At 38.9% G+C, this 24,387-nt stretch overlaps 1 protein-coding gene across 2 annotated transcripts in view; it reads left to right on the top strand.

Annotated features, from left to right (window-relative positions):
• MTFR1 (mitochondrial fission regulator 1) overlaps positions 1–24,387 on the top strand; it is a 60,542-nt gene that overhangs the window by 9,740 nt on the left and 26,415 nt on the right. Inside the window, exons 2-3 of one of the 2 annotated variants that reach the window (XM_023727771.1) lie at positions 18,855–18,918; positions 20,217–20,359. In XM_023727771.1, coding sequence (XP_023583539.1) covers positions 20,294–20,359 — 66 coding nt within the window. In that variant the 5' untranslated portion in view covers positions 18,855–18,918; positions 20,217–20,293. The remainder of the gene's footprint in view (positions 1–18,854; positions 18,919–20,216; positions 20,360–24,387) is intronic. The other variant, XM_004372560.2, reaches the window with a different exon arrangement.

Raw genomic sequence — 24,387 nt, 5'->3', positions numbered from 1 at the left:
GAACCATCTGCCTTTCTCACGGGTCATACAGGGCTGTTATATAGAGAATTTGTTGACACTAACATGCTAGTCTTTAGCATGTTTTTAATCAAAGCAGTAATCTCCTTTTATCCACCAGGTATCCTCTACTGTTTCGAATTAACAACCCTTGTGGGTTCGAGCAGTTCTAATGCATCCCATTTAGCATGTCCAATCAATACTGGCCTAAGGACAGACTTATACACCTTCAGTTTTACGTATCAGGTAGTGTCATGGATTGAATTGTGTCCCCCCAAAATACGTGTCAACTTGGTTAGGCCATGAGTCCCAGTATTGTGTGATTGTCCTCCTTTTTGTGATTGTGATTTTCCTATGTGTTGTAAATCCTCATCTCTGCAAGTGGTTAATGAGGCAAGATTAGATTATGTTAAAGAGGATTAGGGTGGGATTGTAACACCATTACTAAGGTCACATCTCTGATCCAGCATAAAGGATGTTTCCCTGAGGTGTGGCTTGCCCCACCTTTTATCTTACAAGAGATGAAAGGGAAGTGAGCAGGGAGACGGGACCGCATACCACCAAGAAAGCAACATGAGGAGCAGAGAGTGTCCTCTGGACCTGAGGTTTGTGCACAGAGAAGTTCCTAGACCACGGAAAGATTGATGACGAGGACCTTCCTCCAGAGCCAACAGAGAGAGGAAGCCTTCCCCTGGAGCTGGCACCCTGAATTTGGACTTCTAGCCTACTGGACTGTGAGAGAATAAACTTCTGTTTGTTAAAGCTATCCACTTGTATTTCTGTTATAGCAGAACCTGATGAGCAAGACAGATAGAGAAGAGTGTTCCCCAATTAGATATAATATGCATACCAATAATACATTCAGATAAGGGAGATGCAAATATTTCATACAAGATCTGTTTAAATCTTCCAGTTCTCATTCAGACTTTCACCTTAGTCCCATCAGCCGTTGCATCCCCATATCCCCCCAGTCTACCCTTAGGCCCCTTCAAGATTTTATTGACAGGTTTTGGGATTACAGTACATTGGAATCCTGTGTCCAGGAGCCCCAAGAAGGTCTCTTCCCACCCCCGGGCCATTTCACCCACACATGTGCATATGGCCTCAGGTCCCCTGCTGTGGGCTGGACTAGAAGACCCTGGCCACCCCCTCAATCCTTATCTTCATCAACTAGCTGAACCTCTGCTTCACATGGTCCCAGGTGGGAATTCCAATCATTAAATATCTCCTGACTGCGGTGAATAAAACAGACTCGTTTATGTCTCTTTAACGCTGGGAGACCAGCAGGAATTTCTGTTGGTCTACACAACCTCTCATAGTACTACACGAGAACCTTTGTCTGAACTCCGTCAATGTTCACTATATTTGTCCCATTTCTTAGTAACCATCTAAAAATATCTGTCCTGCTGGGGTAAATTCTTTCTCCATTGCCTCTTCCCATTCTCCTATGAATCACCTTTATGTTTCTTGCATCTGTAAGACCCACGTGGGGAAGGTGTACCAACAGATCAGATAAGACCTCTCGGAATGTTGCTTTGTTGCACAGTAGCAAGGTTACATGGGGTGCCTATGTAGAAGGGGCTCCCTTGATTGCCATTTTTGCCATGACCTCTGTAAAGGCCATACTCATTGGATGAATATCTTGATCCCAATAAAGCCATTCCAGCATGGCTTGCATAAGCAGCACATCAGTTGCTTCCTCTGGAATATTCCATTGGGTATTTAGAGGGGAGAGGGGCAGTTTCCCTCACTGCAGTAAGCCTCACTGCAAATTTTGTCCAGTCTATCAGGCTGACCATCCCCTCTGGGTTAACCTGCTGTCTTAGGCTGGGTTCTCTAGAGAAGCAAAACCAGTAAGGCATATAAATATATATATATAGAGAGAGGGATTTATATCAAGGAAATGGCTCATGCGGCTGTACAGGCTGTAACGTCCCAAGTCCGGGGGTCAGGAAAGAGGCTTCTCCTGATTCATGTAGCTGCAGGGGCTGGCGAACCCAAGATCGGCAGGCTGGAGAGCAGGGCTGTTGCTCACAGGCTGTGAAGGTCGACGAATCCCAAGATTGGCAGGCAAGACTGCAGGTAAGCTGCTAGCTAAAGTCCCAAGGACCGCGGAGGTCAGATGAACAGGAGCCAACTGCAGGATCCAGAACGAGCAAAAGCCCCCCTGAGCCCTGCCTGAACATCCGCCCACACTCAGTGCAGGCCACATGCCCAAGGAAACTCCCCTTGGGTTGATTGGCTACTCACAGCAGATCCTATCATGGGAGTGGTCATGTCTCAAATCTCAACAGGGAAGTGATCACAACATTATATGACTGCCAAAGCACTGACAATCATGGCCCAGCCAAGTTGGCACACAATCTTAACCATCACACCTGCTGTGTAACTGGATCTTGTATCATCTTTTGTGACTGTTCCATAGTGAGTTGTGGGTCTTGCACCAACCCAAACATACTCTTCCATTCTGCAGCATTCAAAACTAAGGACATTGCCCCTAGATTAGTTGCTTTCACAATCCATTTTAGTAACAGTTCTTCAGGAAGCTGATGATACTGATCTACACATTGAAGCAGCTCCTTTCCACTCTACCCCTTGGTTTCTATAGTTTCTTAGTTTTGCCTGTTTCCCTCCCAGCCTACCGTCTTGGTGACCAGCGGTCATAGGGGAACTTCCTGTTGTTCCAAAACGATTTTTCCTTTCCGGGTCGGACCCGAGACTAGCAGTCTAGCTCTGAAAGGACCGGATCTGGGCTTGGTTCATTGCTAAAATCTGCTCCTACATTCATTTTCCCTGCCATAGTAGCTTTATTGATAATAGAAACCAAGGAATTGTATGTCTGACAATTTCCTTATCACTCTGTATTTCCATATGCATCCAACTAGCCAATTCCTCAGGAGTTAGATCCACCACTCCTAAAACCATGGTCACTGATTGCAACATAACAGCTGCTTCAATCCATTGGTGTCTTTCATCCCGTCCAGAAACAAAACGTTATTCATTCTGGTTATCCCCTTCTTTCCAAAACCACATATTCCGGTGAGTCTGGGTCATTGCAGCAAAATCCACCATTCTGACACCAACTAAATGAATACTTTTCATTTATAAGGATCAGCACAAAGCTTGTTACTATGAGGTGGAGGTTAAAGATGTTCCCAATGTGCAGCTATTCCAAATTGCTGTAAAGATGTTCTAATGTGCAACTATTCCAGATTGCCCTACCACTCCATCATCTCTAACATCAACTATTCCTCCTCCCCTCAGTACTCTCCCTCCCAATCTTTGGTTCTGTAGTTTGCTGCAGTGTCTCACAGAACTCAAACCATATCAAGGAAATGGCTCTCATGATCGTGGAGGTTGGTAAGTCCCAAATCTGTGGGTCATACATGGCCTCCTCCTGACCCACGTGGCTGCGGGGGCTGACAAACCCAAACTGGCTGGTCAGACCACAGGCTGCAGGCTCACAAGACTGCAGAAGCTGGCAAATCAGGTCAGATGATAGGCCGCTGGCCCACGGTGCTATGAAGCCAGTCTATTCCAGACTCAGCAGGTCTGTACTAGTTAGTATAGCCTATACAGTCTCTATGCTGAGCAAATTGTCTGAGAAACTGGACTATATGAAGAAGAATGTGGCATCAGGGTTGGAGGAAGACTCCTTAACAACCTGCGATATGCAGATGACAACCTTTCTTGCTGAAAGTAAAGAGGATTTGAAGCACTTACTGATGAAGATCAAAGACTACAGTCTTCAGTATGGATTACACCTCAACATAAAGAAAACAAAAATCCTCACAACTGGACTAATAAGCAATCATTTTTTTTTTTAAAAAAAACAAACCCACTGCCATTGAGTCATTCAACTTATAGTGACCCTATAGGACAGAGTAGAACTGCCCCATAGGGTTTCCAAGGAGCACCTGGTGGATTCAAACTGCCAGCCTTTTGGTTAGCAGCCAAACTCTTAACCACTATGCCACCAGGCTTTCTAACATCATGATAAATGGAGAAAATAGTGAAGTTGTCAAGGATTTCATTTTACTTGGATCCACAATCAATGCCCATGGAAGCAGCAGTCAAGAAATCAAATGACGTATTGCTTTGGGCAAATCTGCTGCAAAAGACTTCTTTAAAGTGTTAAAAACAAAGATGTCACCTTGAGGACTAAGGTGCACCTGAACCAAGCCATGGTATTTTCATTTGCCTCATATGAATACGAAAGCTGGACAATGAATAAGAAAAGACCTAAGAAGAGTAGATGCCTTTGAATTATGATGTTGACAAACAGTATTGAATATGCCATGGACTACCAGAAGAACAGACAAACCTGTCTTGGAGGCAGTACAGCCAGAATGCTCCTTAGAAGAGAGGATGGCGAGACTTTGTCTTACATACCTTGGACATGTTATCAGGAGGGAGCAGTCCCTGGAGAAGGACATCATGCTTCGTAAAGTAGAGGACCAGTGAAAAAGAAGACCCCTAACAAGATGGATTGACACAGTGGCTGCAGCAATGGGTTCAAACATAGCAATGATTGGGAGGATGGCACATGACTGGTCGGTGTTTTGTTCTGTTGTACATAGGGTCGCTATGAGTCGGAAGCAACTTGATGGAATCTTAACAACATAGGCTATAAGATTGTCCCAAAGTTTATTTATGGCTAATGTTTGTTATTTACTTACATGGCCCAAAGTTTGAATAATTTTTAAATCTATTTAAATTTCTTTTACTTAGTTTAAAAAATGTTATTGGCTTTTAAAAATTACAAAAGTAATATGTTTTATTGAAAAAAAACCATACAAATAATATAGAAGTGCATATGCATAAAAAATTAATTAAAAAAAGGAAGCTTCAACCTTCAAGACACAGATATAGCCAATTGTACATTTTGGTATCTCTCAAATCTTTTCCTATGCGGGTACATAAAGCATCTGTGTCAGCATTTTTTTTTTTTTTTTAATGGAATCACATGCATGCACGTTAGTTTGCAGCTTTTTTTGCATTTAACAGTTTATCATGAAAACTGTTTCATGAATAGCTTTTTTTTTTTAATGGCCACCCACTTAGAATGGGTGTACCAAATTTATTTTAACTATCTCTCTCTTGATGAACATTTAGATTTTCTCTATTACAAATAATGCCTCAATGAATATCCTTACCAGGGACAATAATATTACACAACTTATCAAAATTATCACTTTCTTCGGCCTAAAGGACAGCAGTTTCAGTCAGCAAAAAATATTGTTGACTTCTGAGTAGTGTGTGTGTTTGCTGCTGCTGATGTTCAGGATCACTTAAGATACTTGACCAATCACTTCAAAAGATTGTTTTAAAATTGTTCCCAGTGTAGTTAAAAATTGTTCCCAGAGTACTTACTGCATTTTCATGGTAATACTTAAAATATAACAAAGAAAATACTTATGTCATTCAGTGTGGGGTTATATTTCAGAGATCCTCAGATGGCAGACCTTTAGTTCAAATAGTAATGTATGACTAACCTCCTTTACATTGTTGTTGTTAGGTGCCGTCGAGTCGGTTCCAACTCATAGCAATCCCATGTACAACAGAACGAAACACTGTCTGGTCTTGCGCCATCCTCACAATCATTGTTATGCTTGAGCCCATTGTGGCAGCCACCCTGTCAATCCATCTCATTGAGGGTCTTCTTTTTCACCACCCCTCTACTTTACCAAGCATGATATCCTTCTCCAGGGACTGATCCCTCCTGATAACATGTCCCAAGTATGTGAGATGCAGTCTCGCCATCCTTGCTTCCAAGGAGCATTCTGGCTGTACTTCTTCCAAAACAGATTTGTTCATTCTTTTAGCAGTCCGTAACATTTTCAGTATTCTTTGCCAACACCACAATTCAAAGGCATCAATTCTTCAGTCTTCCTTATTCATCATTGTCCAGCTTTCACATGCATATGAGGCAATTGAAAATATCATGGCTTGGGTCAGGCGCACCTTAGTCTTCAAGGTGACATCTTTGCTTTTCAACACTTTAAAGAGGTCTTTTGCAGCAGATTTGCCCAGTGCAATGCGTCTTTTGATTTCTTGATTGCTGCTTCCATGGGTGTTGGTTGTGGATCCAAGTAAATCCTTGACAACTTCAATATTTTCTCCATTTATCATGATGTTGCTTATTGGTCCAGTTGTGAGGATTTTTGTTTTCTTTATGTTGAGGTGTAATCCATACTGAAGGCTGTAGTCTTTGATTTTCATCAGTAAGTGCTTCAAGCCCTCTTCACTTTCAGCGAGCAAGGTTGTGTCATCTGCATAACACAGGTTGTTAATGAGTCTTCCTCCAATCCTGATGTCCCATTCTTCTTCATATAGTCCAGCTTCTCGGATTAGTTGCTCAGCATACGGAATGAATAGGTATAGTGAAAGAATACAACCCTGATGCACACCTTTCCTGACTTTAAACCATGCAGTATCCCCTTATTCAGTTCGAACGACTGCCTCTTGATCTATATATAGGTTCCTCATGAGAACAATTCAGTGTTCTGGAATTCTCATTCTTCGCAATGTTATCCATAATTTGTTATGATCCAGACAGTCAAATGCCTTTGCGTAGTCAATAAAACCTTTATATTAAACAGTGAGAAAGATGACCTCTAAAAATGTCACAGCAAACATCCTTCAAAGGTTAGTTTCATATCTAAAGTCCATTAACTTGAAAGAATTTTCATCAAGTTTTAATTAGCTTATGTCCATAGTCCTCTTGTCTAACCAGTCTTACTTTCTTGTTGAGAGATGTAGGACAGGTCATGAGGTTTATTCATTTGTGGGCTGAAAAAAATACGACACTTCTTATGTGTCAGAAAGCAACAGGCATTGGAAATGTAGGTGTTGGTGGTGTTAGTTGCTATCGAGTTGATTCTGACTCATGGTGACCCCCTGTGTGCACAGTAGAACTGCTCCATAGGGTTTTTAAAGCTGTGACCTTTCAGAAGCAGATTGCAAGACCTGTCTTCCAAGGCACTTCTGGGTGGGTTACAACTGCCAGCCTTTTGGCTAGTGATATAGTGCTTACCTGCACCACCTAGGGAACCCGGGAATACAGTGCTGTCCTTAATTTTGCATGGACATTATAGAATATTAATTCTAAGTTATTGACAATTATCCCAACAGGTTGAATACTGTTTTATAGTATTATATGTGTCCTGACCTGAAGTTTCAACTAGACTGATGAGTGGTTTAGCAGTAGTTACTAGACTTGAATTTCAAAGTTTAATTTCTAAAAAGTAGTGTAGGGGGAGACATAGGGTTAACAGCTTTTCATTGTGGCAAGTAAGAACATTAGCAGAAGAAAATTAAATACCTTCTATTATCCCTATATCCTAAAAGAAAAAGCCTTTTTCCACCAAAAAGGTAGGAAGGACAGAGTCTCAAAATAAAGGATGGTAACTTTATTATTGTTATTATTTTTGATGAAAATATACACAGGAAAACAAACCTTTCAGCAATTTCTACAAGTACAATTTGGTGACACTGGTTACATTCTTAAGGTTGTGCCACCTTTCTAAATACCCTTTTCCAAATTATTTCACCATCATTAACACAAATCCACTGCCCCCTAAGCTTCTAATTTAACATTCTGAGTTGCTGTTGTCAGTTCGATCACATGTAGATAATTGTTTAAGAGAACATAACGCTCAAGGTAAACGTTCTTTTCTAATTAAGCTGAACTATTGTTTGGTTAAGGAGCCCTGGTCGAGCAGTGGTTAAAGTACTCGGCTGCTAACCAAAAGGTCATCAGTTGGAACCCACCAGTTGCTCTGTGGGAGAAAGATGTGGCAGTCTACTTCCGTAAAGATTATAGCCTTAAAAACCCTATCGGGCAGTTCTACTCTCTCCTGTGGAGTTGCTATGAGTAGGGATTGAGTTTATGGCAATGGGTTATCGTTTGGTTTAAATATGACTTCAGGGGATAGTTTCAGTTTAAGGTTTAAAGATTTCCTCAAGGCAGTAGTTTCAGGGGGTCATTCAGCCTCAGTGGTTCCAGAAAGTCTGGATTCCATGAGAATTTTTAACTTCTGTTTCCGCATTTTTCCCCTTTTGATCAAAAATTCCTCTGTAGACTCTTTGATCAAAAGGGAACAGTAACTTTAAATTGAGTACTGTTTTTGTTTTCTGACTTTATGGTGCTCGGAGCCCTGGTGGTGCAGTGGCTAAATGCTATGGCGGCTAACCAAGAAGTCAGCAGCTGGAATCCACCAGCCACTCGTTGGAAACCCTATGGGGCAATTCTCTGTCCTGTAGGGTCGCTATGAGTCGGAATTGACCCGACAGCAACAGATTCAGTTGTTTTTGGTTTACAGTCATTATTTTTCTTTTCTATCATTGTTTGACACTAGAAAGTGGACTGCTGTTGGGAAGCCCTGGTAGCATAGTGGTTAAGAGCTCAGCTGCTAACCAAAAGGTCAGCAGTTGAAACCACCAACTGCTCCTTGGAAACCCTGTGGGGCAGTTCTACTCTGTCCTATCGGGTCACTATGAGTCGGAACCAACTTGACAGCACCTAACAACACAGCAGCACTGGGAAGCTCTAATCGCTATAGCTTTGTTTCACTTTTTATGGTTCTCTTAATGCCTATAACAGTTATAGTGGTGTCTTCTTTTTCATTTCCTGGTATTGGTAGTATGTGCCTTCTCTTCTTGATCAATCTCATTAACGTCTGTCTGTTTTATTGTCTTTTCGAAGAACCAGCTCCCGGTTTTGTTATACTTCTGTGCTTTGATAGTTCTTTGATGCTTGAAGATGATTTTTATATTTTGTCCAGCTAATAATTTACTTGTCTTCAGTGTAAGCAGGGTTTGTCTGAAATTACCTGGTTCACCTATAATGAAAGCAAAATCCCTCTTAGGTGTCTCTTACATTTGAAATAGTATGGGAAAGGCACTGGCTTGGGACTTAGGTTCCTTTCATTTAATCTTCAAATATTAATCAAGCAACTACCATATATCATACACTGTGCTAAGTGTTGGGGTCACTGCGATGAGTAAGATACAGTTTCAGTCCTTAATGTGATTACAGTCCAGTGGAGGAGGTAAGCAGTTTAAATGTGCTGTGTAGGGGAATATATACAGGAAGGCCCTAATCCTGGTTGATCAGGAAAGACCTCTCAGAGGAAGTGATAGCTATGCTGAAACAAAAGATTAAAAAGAGTAAGCATTGTATAGGAGCATGGTGGTGGTGGTTGTTAGGTGCCATGGACTTGATTTTGACTATTAGTGCCCCCATGTGACAGAGTAGAACTGCCTCATAGAGTTTTCTAGGCTGTATAGCCGAATGCTCCTTAGAAGCAAGAATGGCGAGACTTTGCCTCATGTACTTTGGACGTGTTATCAGGAGGGACCAGACCCTGGAGAAGGACATCATGCTTGATAGAGGGTCAGTGAAAAAGGGGAAGACCCTCACTGAAATGGATTGACAAAGTGGCTGCAGCAATGGTCTTGAACATAACAATGATTATGAGGATGGTGCAAGATCAGGCAGTGTTTTGTTCTGTTGTACATAAGGTCTCTGTGAGTTGGAACTGACTCACTGGCATCTAACAACAACAGTCTTTACAGGAGCAGATTGCCAGGTTTTTCTCCTACAGAACTGGTGGGTGGGTTTGAACTGCCAACACTGTGGTTAGCAGCTGAGCGCTTAACTGTTGTGCTACCACGGTAGGGAGGTAGAATATTGAATCGAAGGAAAACCCAGAGATGAAGAAAAGCGTGTTGAATTTCTGGAGTTACTTTGTATGACTGCATCATTGGGTAAAGTGTGAAAGATGTGGAAGAAAGAAAGATATCTGACAGAGGCCAGATCATAATGGACCTTATTGTGCTGAAGTATTGGGGATAACTGAGGCATTGGGGAGCTAGTGGAGTACTGTGATCAGATTTGAACTTTAGTCTGGAACATATGTTTTCATTCAGTGCTTCTTGAATAAGCCCATTGTTGTCAAGTCAATTCCAACGCATAGCGACCCTATTGGACAGAGTAGAAATGCCCCATAGGGTTTCCAAGGAGGAGTTGGTGGATTCAAACTGCCAACCTTTTGGTTAGCAGCGGTAGCTTTTAACCACTGCACCACCAGGACTCCATTTTGGCTTCAGTATTGAAAATGGATTGGGGAAGGGAGTGGCAGGAAGTTGAGGGATTTATTTGAAGTTGTTGTGTGCTGTAGAGTCAATTCCAACTCATAGCGACTCTATAGGACAGAGTAGAACTGTCACATAGGGTTTCCAAGGAGCGGTTGGTGGATTCAAACTGCTGACCTTTTGATTAGCAGCTTGAACTCTTAAACACTTTGCTACTTGGGCTCTGCTTTATTTGAAGTAGTATGCTTAATCAGAGGAGCCCTGGTGGTACAGTGGTTAAGCACTTGGCTACTGATTGAAAGTTCAGTGGTTCAAACGCACCAGCCGCTCCATGGGAGAAAGATGTGGCATTCTGCTTCTGTAAAGATTACAGCCTTGGAAACTCTGTGGGGCAGTTCTACTCTTTCCTGTTGGGTTGCTGTGAGTCAAAATCAGCTTGACAGCAATAGGTTTGGGTTTTTTGGTTTAAGTTGCTATTCAGCAGTGGGGGCCTAGTTGAGATTGTAGATCGTACATTTGTAGCAGCGTCAAAATATGAAGCGTAGTAATTTTTCTACAACCCAATTATAGGAAACATAGGTTGCTGGATTCATCAAGTTCTGGCTTCTAGAATAAAGTAGAACAACAGAGTAGAAGATACTGGCAAAGCAATGGTTCAAGTGATTTTAGGCTGAATGGGGTAGAAGACAGTGAAGGTGGGAAGAGATTGATTAAATAGACAAAAGTCAGAGGGGAGAAGACACTTAAGGTCTCAATATGATCAATAATGGGTATCTGAGTAAAAGCTATGATATGAAATACTTGTTGTTGTTTTTTTAACTTCTGAATTTTTATTTTAAATGAGAAGTAAAACATGCTCCATAGCATTGGCTACAAACTGTATAAGGAAAAAATTTGCCCAATCAGTCCAGTTTTAACAGTTTAATGTATTCTTTCTATATTTAAAAAGCTGTAGGATTTTTTAAAAATGTAATCATACTTTACATATTTCTCTTAATATATCATGTACATGCCTTCTAGCTATACAGACTCATTTTTAATAGCTGTCAATTCCATAATATGGATATACTATAATTTTTTTAACACTGTTTTATTGATCCCAGTGTTGAGTATAAAAAGCACTGTAGAAAATATCTTTATGCATGTTTCTTTATGTATTAGTCATTTTATTTCTGAGAGAGAAATTTCTGAAAGTTGGATAACTTGGTCAAAGGCTATGTGTGTGTCATGGATTGAATTGTGTCCCCCAGAAATGTGTGCCAACTTGACTACGCCATGATTCCCATATTGTGTGGTTGTCCACCATTTTGTGATCTGATGTGATTATCCTATGTGTTGTAAATCCTACCTCTATGATGTTAATGAGGCAGGATTAGAGCAGTTATGTTAATAAGGCAGGACTCAGTCTACAGGATTAGGTTGTATCTTGAGTCAATCTCTTTTGAGACATAAAAGAGAGAAGCAAGCAGAGAGGAGAGGGACCTCTTACCACCAAGAAAGAAGCACCAGGAGTGGAGTGCATCTTTGGATGTTGGGTCCCTGCACTGAGAAGCTCCTAGACCAGGGGAAGATTAATGACAGGGACCTTCCCCCAGAGCCTACAGAGAGAGAAAGCCTTCCCCAGGAGCTGGTGCCCTGAATTCGGACTTCTGGCCTCTTAGACTGTGAGAGAATAAATTTCTGTTGGTTGAAGCCATCCACTTGTGGTATTTCTGTTACAGCAGCACTAGATAACTAAGACAGTGTGTTTTTAAAACTTCCATTAAAAAAAAAAACCTACATACAAAAATAAGTACAAAAGTGTACAAAGCAGTGTGTTTTCACAGAGTGAGGACACTCAAATATCCATCTATATCAAGAAATAGAACATTGTCACCACCCCAGAGGCCCTCTCATGCCTGCTTTCAGGCACTACCCCTGTCTCCAAAGATCAAAACAAAATAAAAACAAACAAACAAAAAACCTAATCTTAAAAAAAAACTGGTTTCGTTTTACCTGTTTTAGATGTTTATGTAAATGGGCTCATACAGTACTCTGTTGGATGCCTCACCGTGTAAATGTTGAAATCACCTAGCACTGACAGGAATATAAGATACATTTATTGATTTACTAGTGCTGATGAGGCCAGAGTACAGAATTCTGTTTCGAGTAGGACTTGGAGTGGAGAAGACTCAGCTAAAATCATAGCTGAATGATGAGGAACGACTCCGTGTCCTTAAGTGACAGCCTTAACTAGAGGTAGAGGATAAATCAGTACCTCCGAAGGAGAGTTTTATGGGTTTTTCTAAAGATGAAGGTATAATTTACATGTAGTAAAATTCACTCCTTTTAGTGAACATTTTTATGATGAATAGTCGTGTAACTACCATCGCAGTGAAGATACACAATAGTTCCATGTTCCTCTAAATTCCCCTGGCAACCACTGTTCTATTTTCTGTCCTTTCAGGGAGGAATTTTTTTTTTTTTTTTTTTTAATTTTAAAGAGCATAGAGAGATAATTGATTGGAAACAGTGTTGACATAAAATGTAGGCAGTTAAGCAAACAGCAACCATTTGAGAAGGCTGCAGAAGAAGCAAAATTCTAAAGGGAAAGCCAGGTTTCAGTTAAGGAAAGGAGTTAGGTCAGAAGAGCTCAATAATGAGTGAGTATGTTGAAGATACGGAGTTGGGGGAGGTATTTACCTTCAAGCAGGGGTCCAGAGAGCACAGTGGGTAAGTTTGGAGGAAAGGGTAGCAGTAGGAGGCCACCAACTGTATGACCTCACTTCTGTGTTTAACAAGGACCATCCCTTTCTTGAAATTTTCCTTTTGTGTGTGTGTGTATGTGTGTGTGTGTGTGTGTGTGTGTGTGTGTGTGTGTGTGAGTGTGAGAAAACACCACTCTTTGATCATTTCTTCCCGGGGTCTTTTATTTCCTCTGCTTGCTCCTCAAGCATTAGTTCTCCTGTGGTTTCTATCCGTCAGCTTCTCTTACTCTGTGTGAATTAACTCAGCCACTCATGATTCATCTCCTTCATCTAAGTCAGTTACTCCCTATTCTTTGTCTGTAACCCAGACTTACAAGACATCTCTTTCTGGCAAATAAAAATTTTAAAAAGACTACCCACTTAAAAAATGAGCAGAATACTTAACAGACACTTGACAAAAGAAGATAACAAAATACCCCCCAAAACTTGTGAAGAACCCACTAGAATTGCTAAAATTCAAAAGACTGACAATACCAAGTATTGGCAATGATGTGGAGCAGCTGGAGCTCTCGTGTTTGCTCGTGGGAGTGTAGTTGGTACAACAACCTTGGGAAAATATAAAATAGTTTATATTAAAGCTAAATATGTATGTGTATATGTACACACACACACACACACTTATTTCCTATATCATATATCTTATGATCTAGCAGTATTATTCCTAGGTATATACTCAAGAGAAATGAGTGCATATGCCTACCAAAGGACATGGGCAGAATTATTTTAGCACCTTTATCTGTAATAGCCCAAAACTTGAAACACTGCAAATATTCATGAACAGTAAAAGGGATAAGTAAATTATAAGCACTACAGTGGAATACTACATAGCAATGAAGAAGAACTACTGATTCATGTAATATGAATTAATCTCACAATGTTAAGAAGTCCGACACAAAAGAGTACGTACAGCAGGCATGTATGGATGTAAAAGTTAGAATGATGGTTAGATAGGTGGGGTGGATATTGAGTGGGTAGGGGCCTATCCTGGTTTCTTAGGGCTGCCGTAACAAAATACCACAAGTTGCCATAACAAAATGCCACAAAATGGGTGGCTTTAATGAACAGAAATTTATTTTCTCAAAATTCTGGAGGTTAGAGTCCAAATCAGAATATCAGCCATGTCAGTTCTTTCTGAGGGCTTTGAGAGAGGAACCGTTCCATACCTCTCTCCTAGTTTCTGCTGGCAATCTTTGGCATTCCTTTGCTGCTGAGATGAATCTGCCTCCATCACCACTTGGCGTCTGTGTTTCCCGTGTGTGGCCCTGTTTTTGTGACTGTTCTCCTCTTTTTAGAAGACACCAGTTGTGTAGGATTAGGACCCACCCTACTTCAGTATCATGTGGTTGACTGATAACATTTGCAAAGAAAAACTTTATTTCTCCAAACAAGGTCCCATTCACAGGTACGGGGGTTAGGACTAACATGTCTTTTTGCAGACACAGTTCAGTCCACAACAGGGCCCAAGGGAACCTTTTGGGGTTCCGGAAATGTTCTGAGTGGTGGCTGTGCAACTATGTATATACATTTATTGAGCTGGACACTTAAACAATTAGTGTACTTTTCTGTCTGTAAATTATACCTCAATTTTTTACAAAAAGTGATGTTTTCAAATCCCACATAAAACTGTCCTTTCTCCCTGACCATTTTTTCCATTTATTTCTAACTTTGACATTATTTTTCACCTTTTGATCTTTTTATTCCCATTAATTTTCAGAGCGATTATTCATTCTTACAAATAACAGATGTTGGTAACATTAAAATATGTCTGTCTCATCATGGACATTTCATAGTAATCAGTAAACGTGTATTCCTGCCAGTGCTTAGCATTCTACTATATATTTTCACCTAGATATACTATTATCACCTTAGACTCATCTTCATTAAAGAGCTTTGCTTTCCAACATTTCCTTATCTGTCAACCATAATTTCCATCATCTCTTCTCAAACCTAGGAGTCATTCGATTTTTTCCCTCTTCTTCGTTCCTCTAGCCAGTCATTTTACCAAGTCTAGTTGATTCTTGTTTGTATCAGTATTCTGAATCCATCTCCTCTTTTTCCATTCCTGCTAGTATCAACCTACATTTAGTATTTTTACTAAGGTGGTTTATGCATTACTTCATTCAATTCTCACAATAGCTCTCTGAGGTATTATAATTATCTGAAGGTAATTAACTTGTTCATACTCACCAACTGGTAGGTGGCATACCAAGTGTACAAATCCAAGACCACTATTCAGTATTTTATCTCAGTTGTTTGAGAGTATGGACATTTTGAAAGTTAAATAGGATCACAATAGAAAAAATAAAAAATAAACACTCAAAGTTTCAAATAAAACCAAAGCCCACTGCCGTCCAGTCAATTCTGACTCACAGCAACCCTATAGGACAGAGTTGAACTGCCCCACAGGGTTTTATGGAAGCAGACTGCCACATCTTTCTCCTGCAGAATTTTAGATAGGTTCCCCAAATTACCACTTCCTTTCTGGGAGAAGCATGTGTAGGGGATTAAAACACAAGCTCTCGAGTCAAATATCTAGTTTGCGTCCTCACTTTACCACTTACAGGCCATTAACTAAGCTTCAGTTTGCTCCTCTACAAATGTAAGATAATTTGGTATCCACCTTCATAAAGTTGTTTGTGATAATTGCATGAGATTTTATATATAATGAGTTACTAAGCATAAAAATGCTCATTGTGGTGCCTGGAACATAGTAAATGCTCATTGAAGGTTAGCTCTTATTATGATTGCACAGCTTGGTGGTGTTTGGACATTTTTAGCTATGGGCTCTTGTTTGGAACACCAATGTGTAAAAGAGAGAAAAAGCATTATTTCATTAGTTAAAATTTATTTATTATTTATTTATTATAAAGACAATGAGTGAAACATTTGTGTAGAGCACAGTAAAATGTGTGTACTATTTTTTGTTACAGTTTTTCAAAGGATCAAAAATAATATTTAAGCTTTGGTGTATTCTGCAAACTTTTTTTTTCAGTCCTCTTTTTTTTATTATTGTGCTTTAGATGAAAGTTTACAGAGCAAATTAGTTTCTCATTAAACAATACACATTGTTTTGTGACATTGTCTACCAACCCCACGACGTGTCAACACTCCCCCCTTCTCGACCTTGGGTTCCCCATTGCCAACTTTCCTGTCCCTTCCTGCCTTCTTGTCCTTGCTCCTGGGCTTATGTGCCCATTTAGTCTTGTTTTGTTTCATGGGCCAGTCTAATCTTTGGCTGAAGGGTGAACCTCAAGAGTGACTTCAGTACTGAGTTAAAAAGGTACCCAGGGACCATAATCTTGGGATTTCTCCAGTCTCTGTCAGACCACTAAGTCTGTTTTTTTTTTGTGAGTTAGATTTTTGTTCTCCATTTTTCTCTAGCTCTGTCTGGGATCCTCTGTTGTGATCCCTGTCAGAGCAGTTGGTGGTGGTAGCTGGGCACCATCTAGTTGCGCTGGACTCAGTCTTGTGGAGGCTGTGGTAGTTGTGGTCCATTAGTCCTTTGGACTAATCTTTCCCTTATGGCTTTGGTTTTTTTCATTCTCCTTTGCTCCAGATGGGGTGAGACCAGTGGAGTATCTTAAATGGACATTCACAAGCTTTTAAGACCCCAGGCATTACTCACCAAAGTAGGATGTACAACATTTTCTTTATAAACTATGTTATGCCGGTTGAGCTAGATGTTCCCCGAGACCATGGTCCCAGCCCTCAGCCCAGTAATTTGGTCCCTCAGGGAGTTTGGATGTGTCTATGGAGCTTCCATGACCTGCCTTGGTCAGGTTGTGCTAGCTTCCCCAGTATTGTGTACTGTCTTGCCTTCACCAAAGTTACCACTTATCTATTGTCTATTTAGTGGTTTTCCCTTCGCTCCCCCGAAACCATCAAAGATTGTTTCTTTTTGTGCGTAAACCTTTTCATGGGTTTTTATAATAGTGGTCTCATAGAATATTTGTCCTTTTGTGATTGACTTATTTCACTCAGTGTAATGCCCTCCAGATTCATCCATGTTGTGAGATGTTTAGCAGATTCATCATTGTTCTTTATTGTTACGTGGTATTCCATTGTGTGTATGTCCCATAGTTGTATTCTGCAAACTTTGGAAAGTAACTTCTTACCTTATTGAGTCAAATTCTTTTTTTTTTTTTAATATAATTTGATTTCTCTTGTTGAGACATACACCAATTCAGCAGTTTCTACATGTACCATTTAGTGACATTGATTACATTCGTCGAGTTGTGTAATCATTCTCACCCGCCTTTTCTGAGTTGTTCCTCTCCCATTAATGTAAATTCACTGCCCACTAAGGTTCCTGTCTAATCTTTTAAGTTGCTGTTACCAATTTGATCCCATATAGAAAGCTCTTAAAAGAGCATAATGCTCAAGGCAGACCTTTTTACTAGTTCAGCTAAACTCTTGTTTGGTTTTAAGAAGACTTCAGGGGATGCTTTTGGTTTAAGGTGTAAAGATTATCTCAGGGCAGTAGTTTCAGGGCTTCATCCAACCTTCATGGCTCCAGGAAGTCTAGAGTCTGTGAGAATTTGAAATTCTATTCTGCATTTTCCCCCTTTTGGTCAGGTTTTTTCTATGGAATCTTTGATCAAAATGTTCAGTAATGATAGCTGGGCACCATCCAGTTCTTCTGGTCTCATGGCAAAGGAGGCATTTGTTCATGGAGGCAATTAGCCACACTTTCCACATCCTCCTCCTATTCTTGTTGAGTGAAACTCTTTTACCTGGTTTTCAGAGTTTATTTAATCCAACCTTCTCTTTCCCCCAATCTGAGTTTGCAGCTCAAAGTGTTCTCAGTAGAAACTCACATCCATACTCCCCCGTCTTCATTGGTGGGTTTTTTTTTTAACCTTAATGTTCATTCTCCTTCTTTCTACTCTTCCATCATTAGGGCCCTGCTCTTTTCAGTTCATTTTTCACCCAGTGTCTGGTGTATTTGTGGCACTTTTTCTTTTTCCCTCTATTCTCTGTAATTGTTCATAAAATTCTTCTCAAAATGTGGATCACAAACTATTTTTTTGTGGTCCACAATGAGATACAAAGCTTACATCAGAGTGTAAATCAGCTATATCAGTAGGCATGCTGTTTTGTTCAGCTTTTTTTTTTTATTAAGCAATACATTCTTGATGAAGGAAGCAGTGCATTGATTTATATTTTGGTGCAAACAGATGCACCAGTGCAGACAGGAACTCAGGAACTAGTGACACAAAAAGTAGGAATTCCTACAGAGAAGTAGAAATTCCTGCAGAAAAGTAACAACTGCATGGACTTGGTTCTCTCGGGGGTGGCAGTAACAGTTCCAGTGGTGTCTTCACAAGACCAAATTCTGCTGCAATTTTGGGTATCTTTTCTGGTTGTGTGTCCTGTAAGTCTAGTTCTGTGCCATCCTGAAGATTATTATCCACCAGATATCTTTTCATAAATTTATTTTATACTAAATTAGCCATACCAAACCCAAAACCAGACCCACTGCTGTCCAATAGATTCCAACTCATAGCAACCCTATACGATAGAGTAGAACTGTCCCATAGGGATTCCAAGGCTGTAATTCTTTACAGAAGCAGACTGCCACACCTTTCTCCCATGGAGCAGCTGGTGGGTTCAAACTACCGACCTTGTAGTTAGCAGCCAAGCACTTAACCACTGTGTCACCAGGACTCCTAAATTAGCCATAGTCGTTTTTATTTTTATTGTACAAAATGTATATAACAAAATGGTGCCATTTTAACCATTTTTAAGTGTGCAATTCTGTGACATTAATTGCATTCACCGTGTTGTGCACCATCACCATTAGCATTTCCAAATGTTCGTCATCACCCTCAACAGATACTCAATATCCTTTAAGTAATAGCTCCCATTTTCCCCCTCTCCTCCCAGCCCCTGGTAACCATTAATAAAGTTTAGTCTCTATGTGTTTGCCTAAGCTAGATCATTTCATAGAAGTGGGATCATACAGTATTTGCCTTTTGTGTCTGATTTATCTTCACTCATCATGTTTTCCAGGTTCATCCACGTCATGGCATGTATCAGAATTTCATTTCTCTTTATGGCTGAATAATATTCCATGGTATGGATATACCACATTTTGTTTATCCATTTATCTGCTGAGGAAACACTTGGGTTGTTTCCACCTTTTAGCTATTGTGAATAATTCTGCCATGAACATTGGTGTACGAGTATCTGTTTGAGTCCCTGCTTTCAAGTCTTCTGGGTATATACCTAGGGTAGAATTGGTGGGTCATGTGGTAACTCTATGTTTAACTTTTTGAGGAACTGCCCAACTGTTTTCCACAGTGTCTGTACCATTTTACATTCCCACCAGCAGTGCATTAGGGTTCCAGTTTCTCCACATCCTCACCAACACTCGTTAAATTCTCTTTTTCTAGTAATTGCCATCCTAGTGGATGTGAGGTGGTATCTCATTGTAGTTTTGATCTCATTTCCCTAATGACTATTGACCTTGAGCATCTTTTCATGGGCTTGTTAGCTATTTGTACGTCTTCTTTGGAGAAATGTCTATTGAAGTCCTTTGCCCTTTTTTTTTTTAAAAAATTTTTATTTTTTTTGTTGTTGTTGAGAATATATATAGCAAAACATATACCAGTTCAACAGTTTTTACATGTACAATCCAGTGACATTGATTACATTCTTTGAATTGTGCAGCCATTCTCACCCTCCTTTTCTGAGTCATTCCTCCCCCATTAACATAAACTCACTGCCCCCTAAGGTTTCTATCTAATCTTTTGAGTTGCTGCTGTCAATTTGATCCATATAGTTTCTAAAAGAGCATAATGCTCAAGGCAGACATGTTTTACTAGTTAAGCTAAACTATTGTTTGGTTTGAAGAAGACTTCTGGGGATATTTTTGGCTTAAGGTTTAAAGATTATTTTAGGCAGTAGTTTCAGGGGTTCATCCAGCCTCCATGGCTCCAGAAAGTCTAAAGTCCATGAGACTTCCCCCTTTTTAAATCAAGTTGGTTGTCTTTTTGATATTAAGTTGTAGGATTTCTTTATGTTTTCTGAATATTAAACCCTTGTCAGATATATGGTTCCCAAATATTTTTCCTCCATTCTATAGGTTGTCTCTTCACTTTCTTGGTAAAATCCTTTAATAAATAAAATAGCTGCAGTAGCTTTTTGTTGCTTCCAACTAAAAACCATGACTGGAAGTATGTATATATATATTAGAAAAACTCATACTATTACAGTTAATTTTTTCAAAGCTGATTACAAGCAAATGTTGCATTCTTGTAAGTAAATTTGCACACAGAATTTTAATATGTTTTAGACTTACTTTGTGAGATATGTTGTAAACAGTAATGATTCTAAATAATTATTTTATTCTAACACATTTTAAAATTTCAGTGTGCTTTATGGACCATGTGCTGCTTTGTATGCCTGAAATACTTGAAATGCAGATTTGGAGAGACTGAGCCATCTAAATGCTTGGCTGGATTAAGCGCCTAGTTAGAATGGTGTTTCAACAAGTTGGAGTAAGCATGCAGTCGGTAAGTGCACAGAATTCATTTTTAAAATCTAGACATTTATTTATTTCAAGTATTTTTTTTCTGGGAAAAAGTATGTATATTTATATATGAGCAACATTTTAAATTCAGTATGGTTACATACTGCTATTTAATTTGCTTACTGTTTAAATCATAGAAGTAAATTTTTACCCTGCATACTGAGTTAAAGGGGTTACTTTTGGGGTTACATGGAATGTGACCATTAAAGCAGTGCGTTTATTATTAGTGAGGAAAAGTCTTAAATATATATGGGAATCAGTGAATAAAATACATTTGACTAACACTTGACAACTCTGAATGTTGTAGAATTATTGATAATGAATGTTGTTACAATATGATATACCACATATTTTTAATAAATAAAAAAGTCAAGTTTCCTAAAATATAGCAACTATGTATATGGAGAAAAAAGTTTTAGTATGATACGTTTACTCTGTGTCAGAGATGTTAGTTTTGATCTTGATGTTTTTACAAGAATTTTCTCCTGATACATAAATTTTGGTTCAGATCCAGTGTAAAAGTGTTACAGCAATGCCAAACGTATTTTTTTTTTGTCTTTTTTTTTTTTTAATTGTACTTCAGGTGAAGGCTTACAGAACAAATAGTTTCTCATGAAACAGTAGTACACGTGTTGTTTTATGACATTGGTTAACAACCCCACAGCATATTAACCCTCTAACTTCTCAACCTTTTTTTTTTGGTGAAAATACACCTAGCCAAAGATACACCATTTCAAAAATTTCTACCCGTACAGTTCAGTGACATTGACCGCGCTCTTCCAATTGTGCTGTTATTCTCACTTAAGATGAAGGCTTACAGAACAAAATAGTTTCTCATTTAACCGTTAGTACAAATGTTGCTCTATGACAATGGTTAACAATCTCACAACACATCAACAATATCCTTACTCAGCCTTGGGTTGTGCCAAGCATATTTTGTGGAATATTTGTTTTTATTTTCAGATTCAGTGTTTTCATGTTTTGTGACATGAAATTAAATTTTATTCATTAAAAATACAGGCTGGTTACATAATTTGGATATATTCTTTAATGTATTGCTTTCACTTTTCTGTTTTTACTTTGTGTCTTTTTCACCTCTTATAAGAGAAAGTTAAGCTTTGAATCCCACCCCTCACTCCCAATCTCCTCAATGTTACAACTATTGTCTTTGAAAGTAAAAAGCAAAGAACCAAATTACTTTTGTTTACAGCTACATAATTTTGAGATTATTAGCTGAGAATAAGCAATAGGAAAATGGCTTGTACAGTTATTATTTTTATCTTTTTTGGTTACATGTTCCTGTGCTCTGGACTTCACTTAGTGCATGCATACCACCTTTCTTGTTTGCTGTTTACCTCTATTTGTATAATAGGGTAGATTAACATTTTAAATACTGACAGCAAAATTTTTTTTTCTCGTGTTTCCAGAAAAAAGGGATGCTTTTGTTATTTATGATTCCCCAAAGGGAACTTAAAGTATTTTTCTGTAATTCCTATTTATTTATAATTTTAGTAAGAAGTATAGTTTAGTGGAAAGATTATGGGTCCTGGATGTAAGCAAACCTGAATTTGAAATTTATTTCTGCCAGTTACTGGCATAGAAGAATGTGAAAGTCATTGAATCTCTTGGAGCCTCACTTTCTTCATTACAAAAGAGAGATAAGAAGAACTACTGCAGGGTCAACCTGTGGATTAAATAAATTACAGTCCTTGTGAAGCACCTAGCACAGTGGCTTGTGTATGGTGTAGGTATACTCAGTAATGGCTAGTTTCCTATGTTTTTGCTCTCTCCCCCACTTCACCCTCAAGTCAAACTAGTGTGACTAGTGCCAGTGAGGCCAAAGTGCAGAATTCCATGTCAGTCGGGATTACACAGAGAACAAGCTTTGTTTAAATATCTTAGGCTTTAAAATGGGTGCCTTTGATCAGAGAATGGACCAACTAAGAGTGCATTAATTTGCTCCCAATGTTGTAATCAGAACTCAGGCCCATTCTTACTGATAGTGGATAAACAAGGTCATTTCTTGTGTATATTAAGGGTAACATAGTCAACTTTAATGAGTTAGCTGAAAATGTATACAAAAACAAGTTTTCTTTTAACCTAAAGCAAATTGACCATTTGGAGTTATAATCGTCTATCTTAGTTTCTAAGATCTTTTAGCCTGCTGCCTAAGAGTAAAAATACAAAAGTATAGTCTATGAAGATTTTATCTTTTGGTATCTGAAAAGAAAAGAATCTTTCTTAGCTCTACATTTCAGTGATAAATATGTATTTTCCCACTGGTTTGATATATAAATGAAGTACTGTATTTAAAAACATTCCAAGGGCAGAAATTGCCTTTACCTTTTACCTATTTTATCTGCTTTAAAAACAAAAACAAACAAAGAAAAAGTGGTGTAAATAAACCTATCCATCTATGAACAATTGATTTTTGGCAAGGGTGCCAAGTCTATTCAATGGGGGAAAGAATAATCTCTTCAATAAATGGTTCTAGGACAATTGGATCTCCACATGCAAAAGAGTGAAGTTGGACCCATACCTCACACCATATACAAAAATTAACGCAAAATGAATCAATGACCTAATTGTAAGAACTAAAACCATAAAACTCTTAGAAAGAAACATAGGGGTAAAGCTTTAATAAACTAATTCTTAGATATGACACCAAAAACATGAGCAACAAAAGAAAAAAATAGATAAATTGAACTTTATCAGAATTAAAAACTTTTGTGCATCAGAAGGCTTTATCAAGAAAATGAAAAGACAGCCTACAGGATGAGAAAAAATATTTAATAAGGGTTTAGTATCCAGAATATATAAAGAATTCCTACAGGTCAACAACAAATAGACAACCAAGTTAAAAAGTGGGCAAAGGACTTGAATAGATGTTTCTCCAAAGAAGATATACAAATGGCTAATAAGCCCATGAAAAGATGCTCCAGTGTCAGTAGGCATTCGGGAAATGCAGATCAAAACTACAGTGAGATACCACCTCACATCCACTAGGATGGCAATTACTAGAAAAAGAGAATTTAACAAGTGTTGGTGAGGATGTGGAGAAATTGGAACCATTATGCATTGCTGGTGGGAATGTAAAATGGTGCAGACACTGTGGAAAACAGTTGGGCAGTTCCTCAAAAAGTTAAACATAGAATTACCATATGACCCAGCAATTCTGCTCCTAGGTATATACCCAGAAGACTTGAAAGCAGGGACTCAAACAGATACTTGTACACCAGAGTTCATTGTAGCGTTATTCACAATAACCAAAAGGTGGAAACAACCCAAGTGTTTCCTCAGCAGATGAATAGATAAACAAAATGTGGTATCTGCATACAATGGAATATTATTCAGCCATAAAGAATGAAATTCTGCTATATGCCATGACGTGGATGAACCTGGAAAACATGCTGAGTAAAGATAAGTCAGACACAAAAGGCAAATATTGTATGATTCCGCATCTATGAAGTTATCTAGTTTAGGCAAATGCATAGAGACCAAAGTTTATTAGTGGTTACCAGGGGCTGGGAGGGAGGGGGAAATGGGAGGTGTTGCTTAAAGGATACTGAGTTTCTGTTGCTGGTGATGACAAACGTGGAAATGGCTAATGGTAATGGTGCACAACATGATGAATATAATGTCACAGAATTGCACACGAAAAATGGTTAAAATGACACCTTTTTTGTTATATATATTTTACCATAAAAAAAATAAAGGTACAAGCTTTGAGAACAGGTTTTTGTTTTGTTTTGGCTGTTAGGACAACCAGTGATGATCAGCTCCTTTTTTATTTTACTGTATATGTCATCCCTACTGTAATCACGACCAAACTACCATTAAAAAAAAAAAAAAAAAGAACAAAAAACCTGCTGCTGATTGACTTACTATGCCAGTGCCTACTGTGCCTAATGCTTTTGTATCTATTATGTATGTTCACTAGAACAACTCCGTTTTACAGATGACTGACCTGAGATCTAGAGTGTTTAACTGATTTAGCCAAACTTACGTGAC

Source organism: Trichechus manatus, unplaced genomic scaffold, assembly GCF_000243295.1.
Source record: "Trichechus manatus latirostris isolate Lorelei unplaced genomic scaffold, TriManLat1.0 scaffold00018, whole genome shotgun sequence".
NCBI lineage: Eukaryota > Metazoa > Chordata > Mammalia > Sirenia > Trichechidae > Trichechus > Trichechus manatus.
This window is presented reverse-complemented; position numbering and strand designations above follow the sequence as displayed.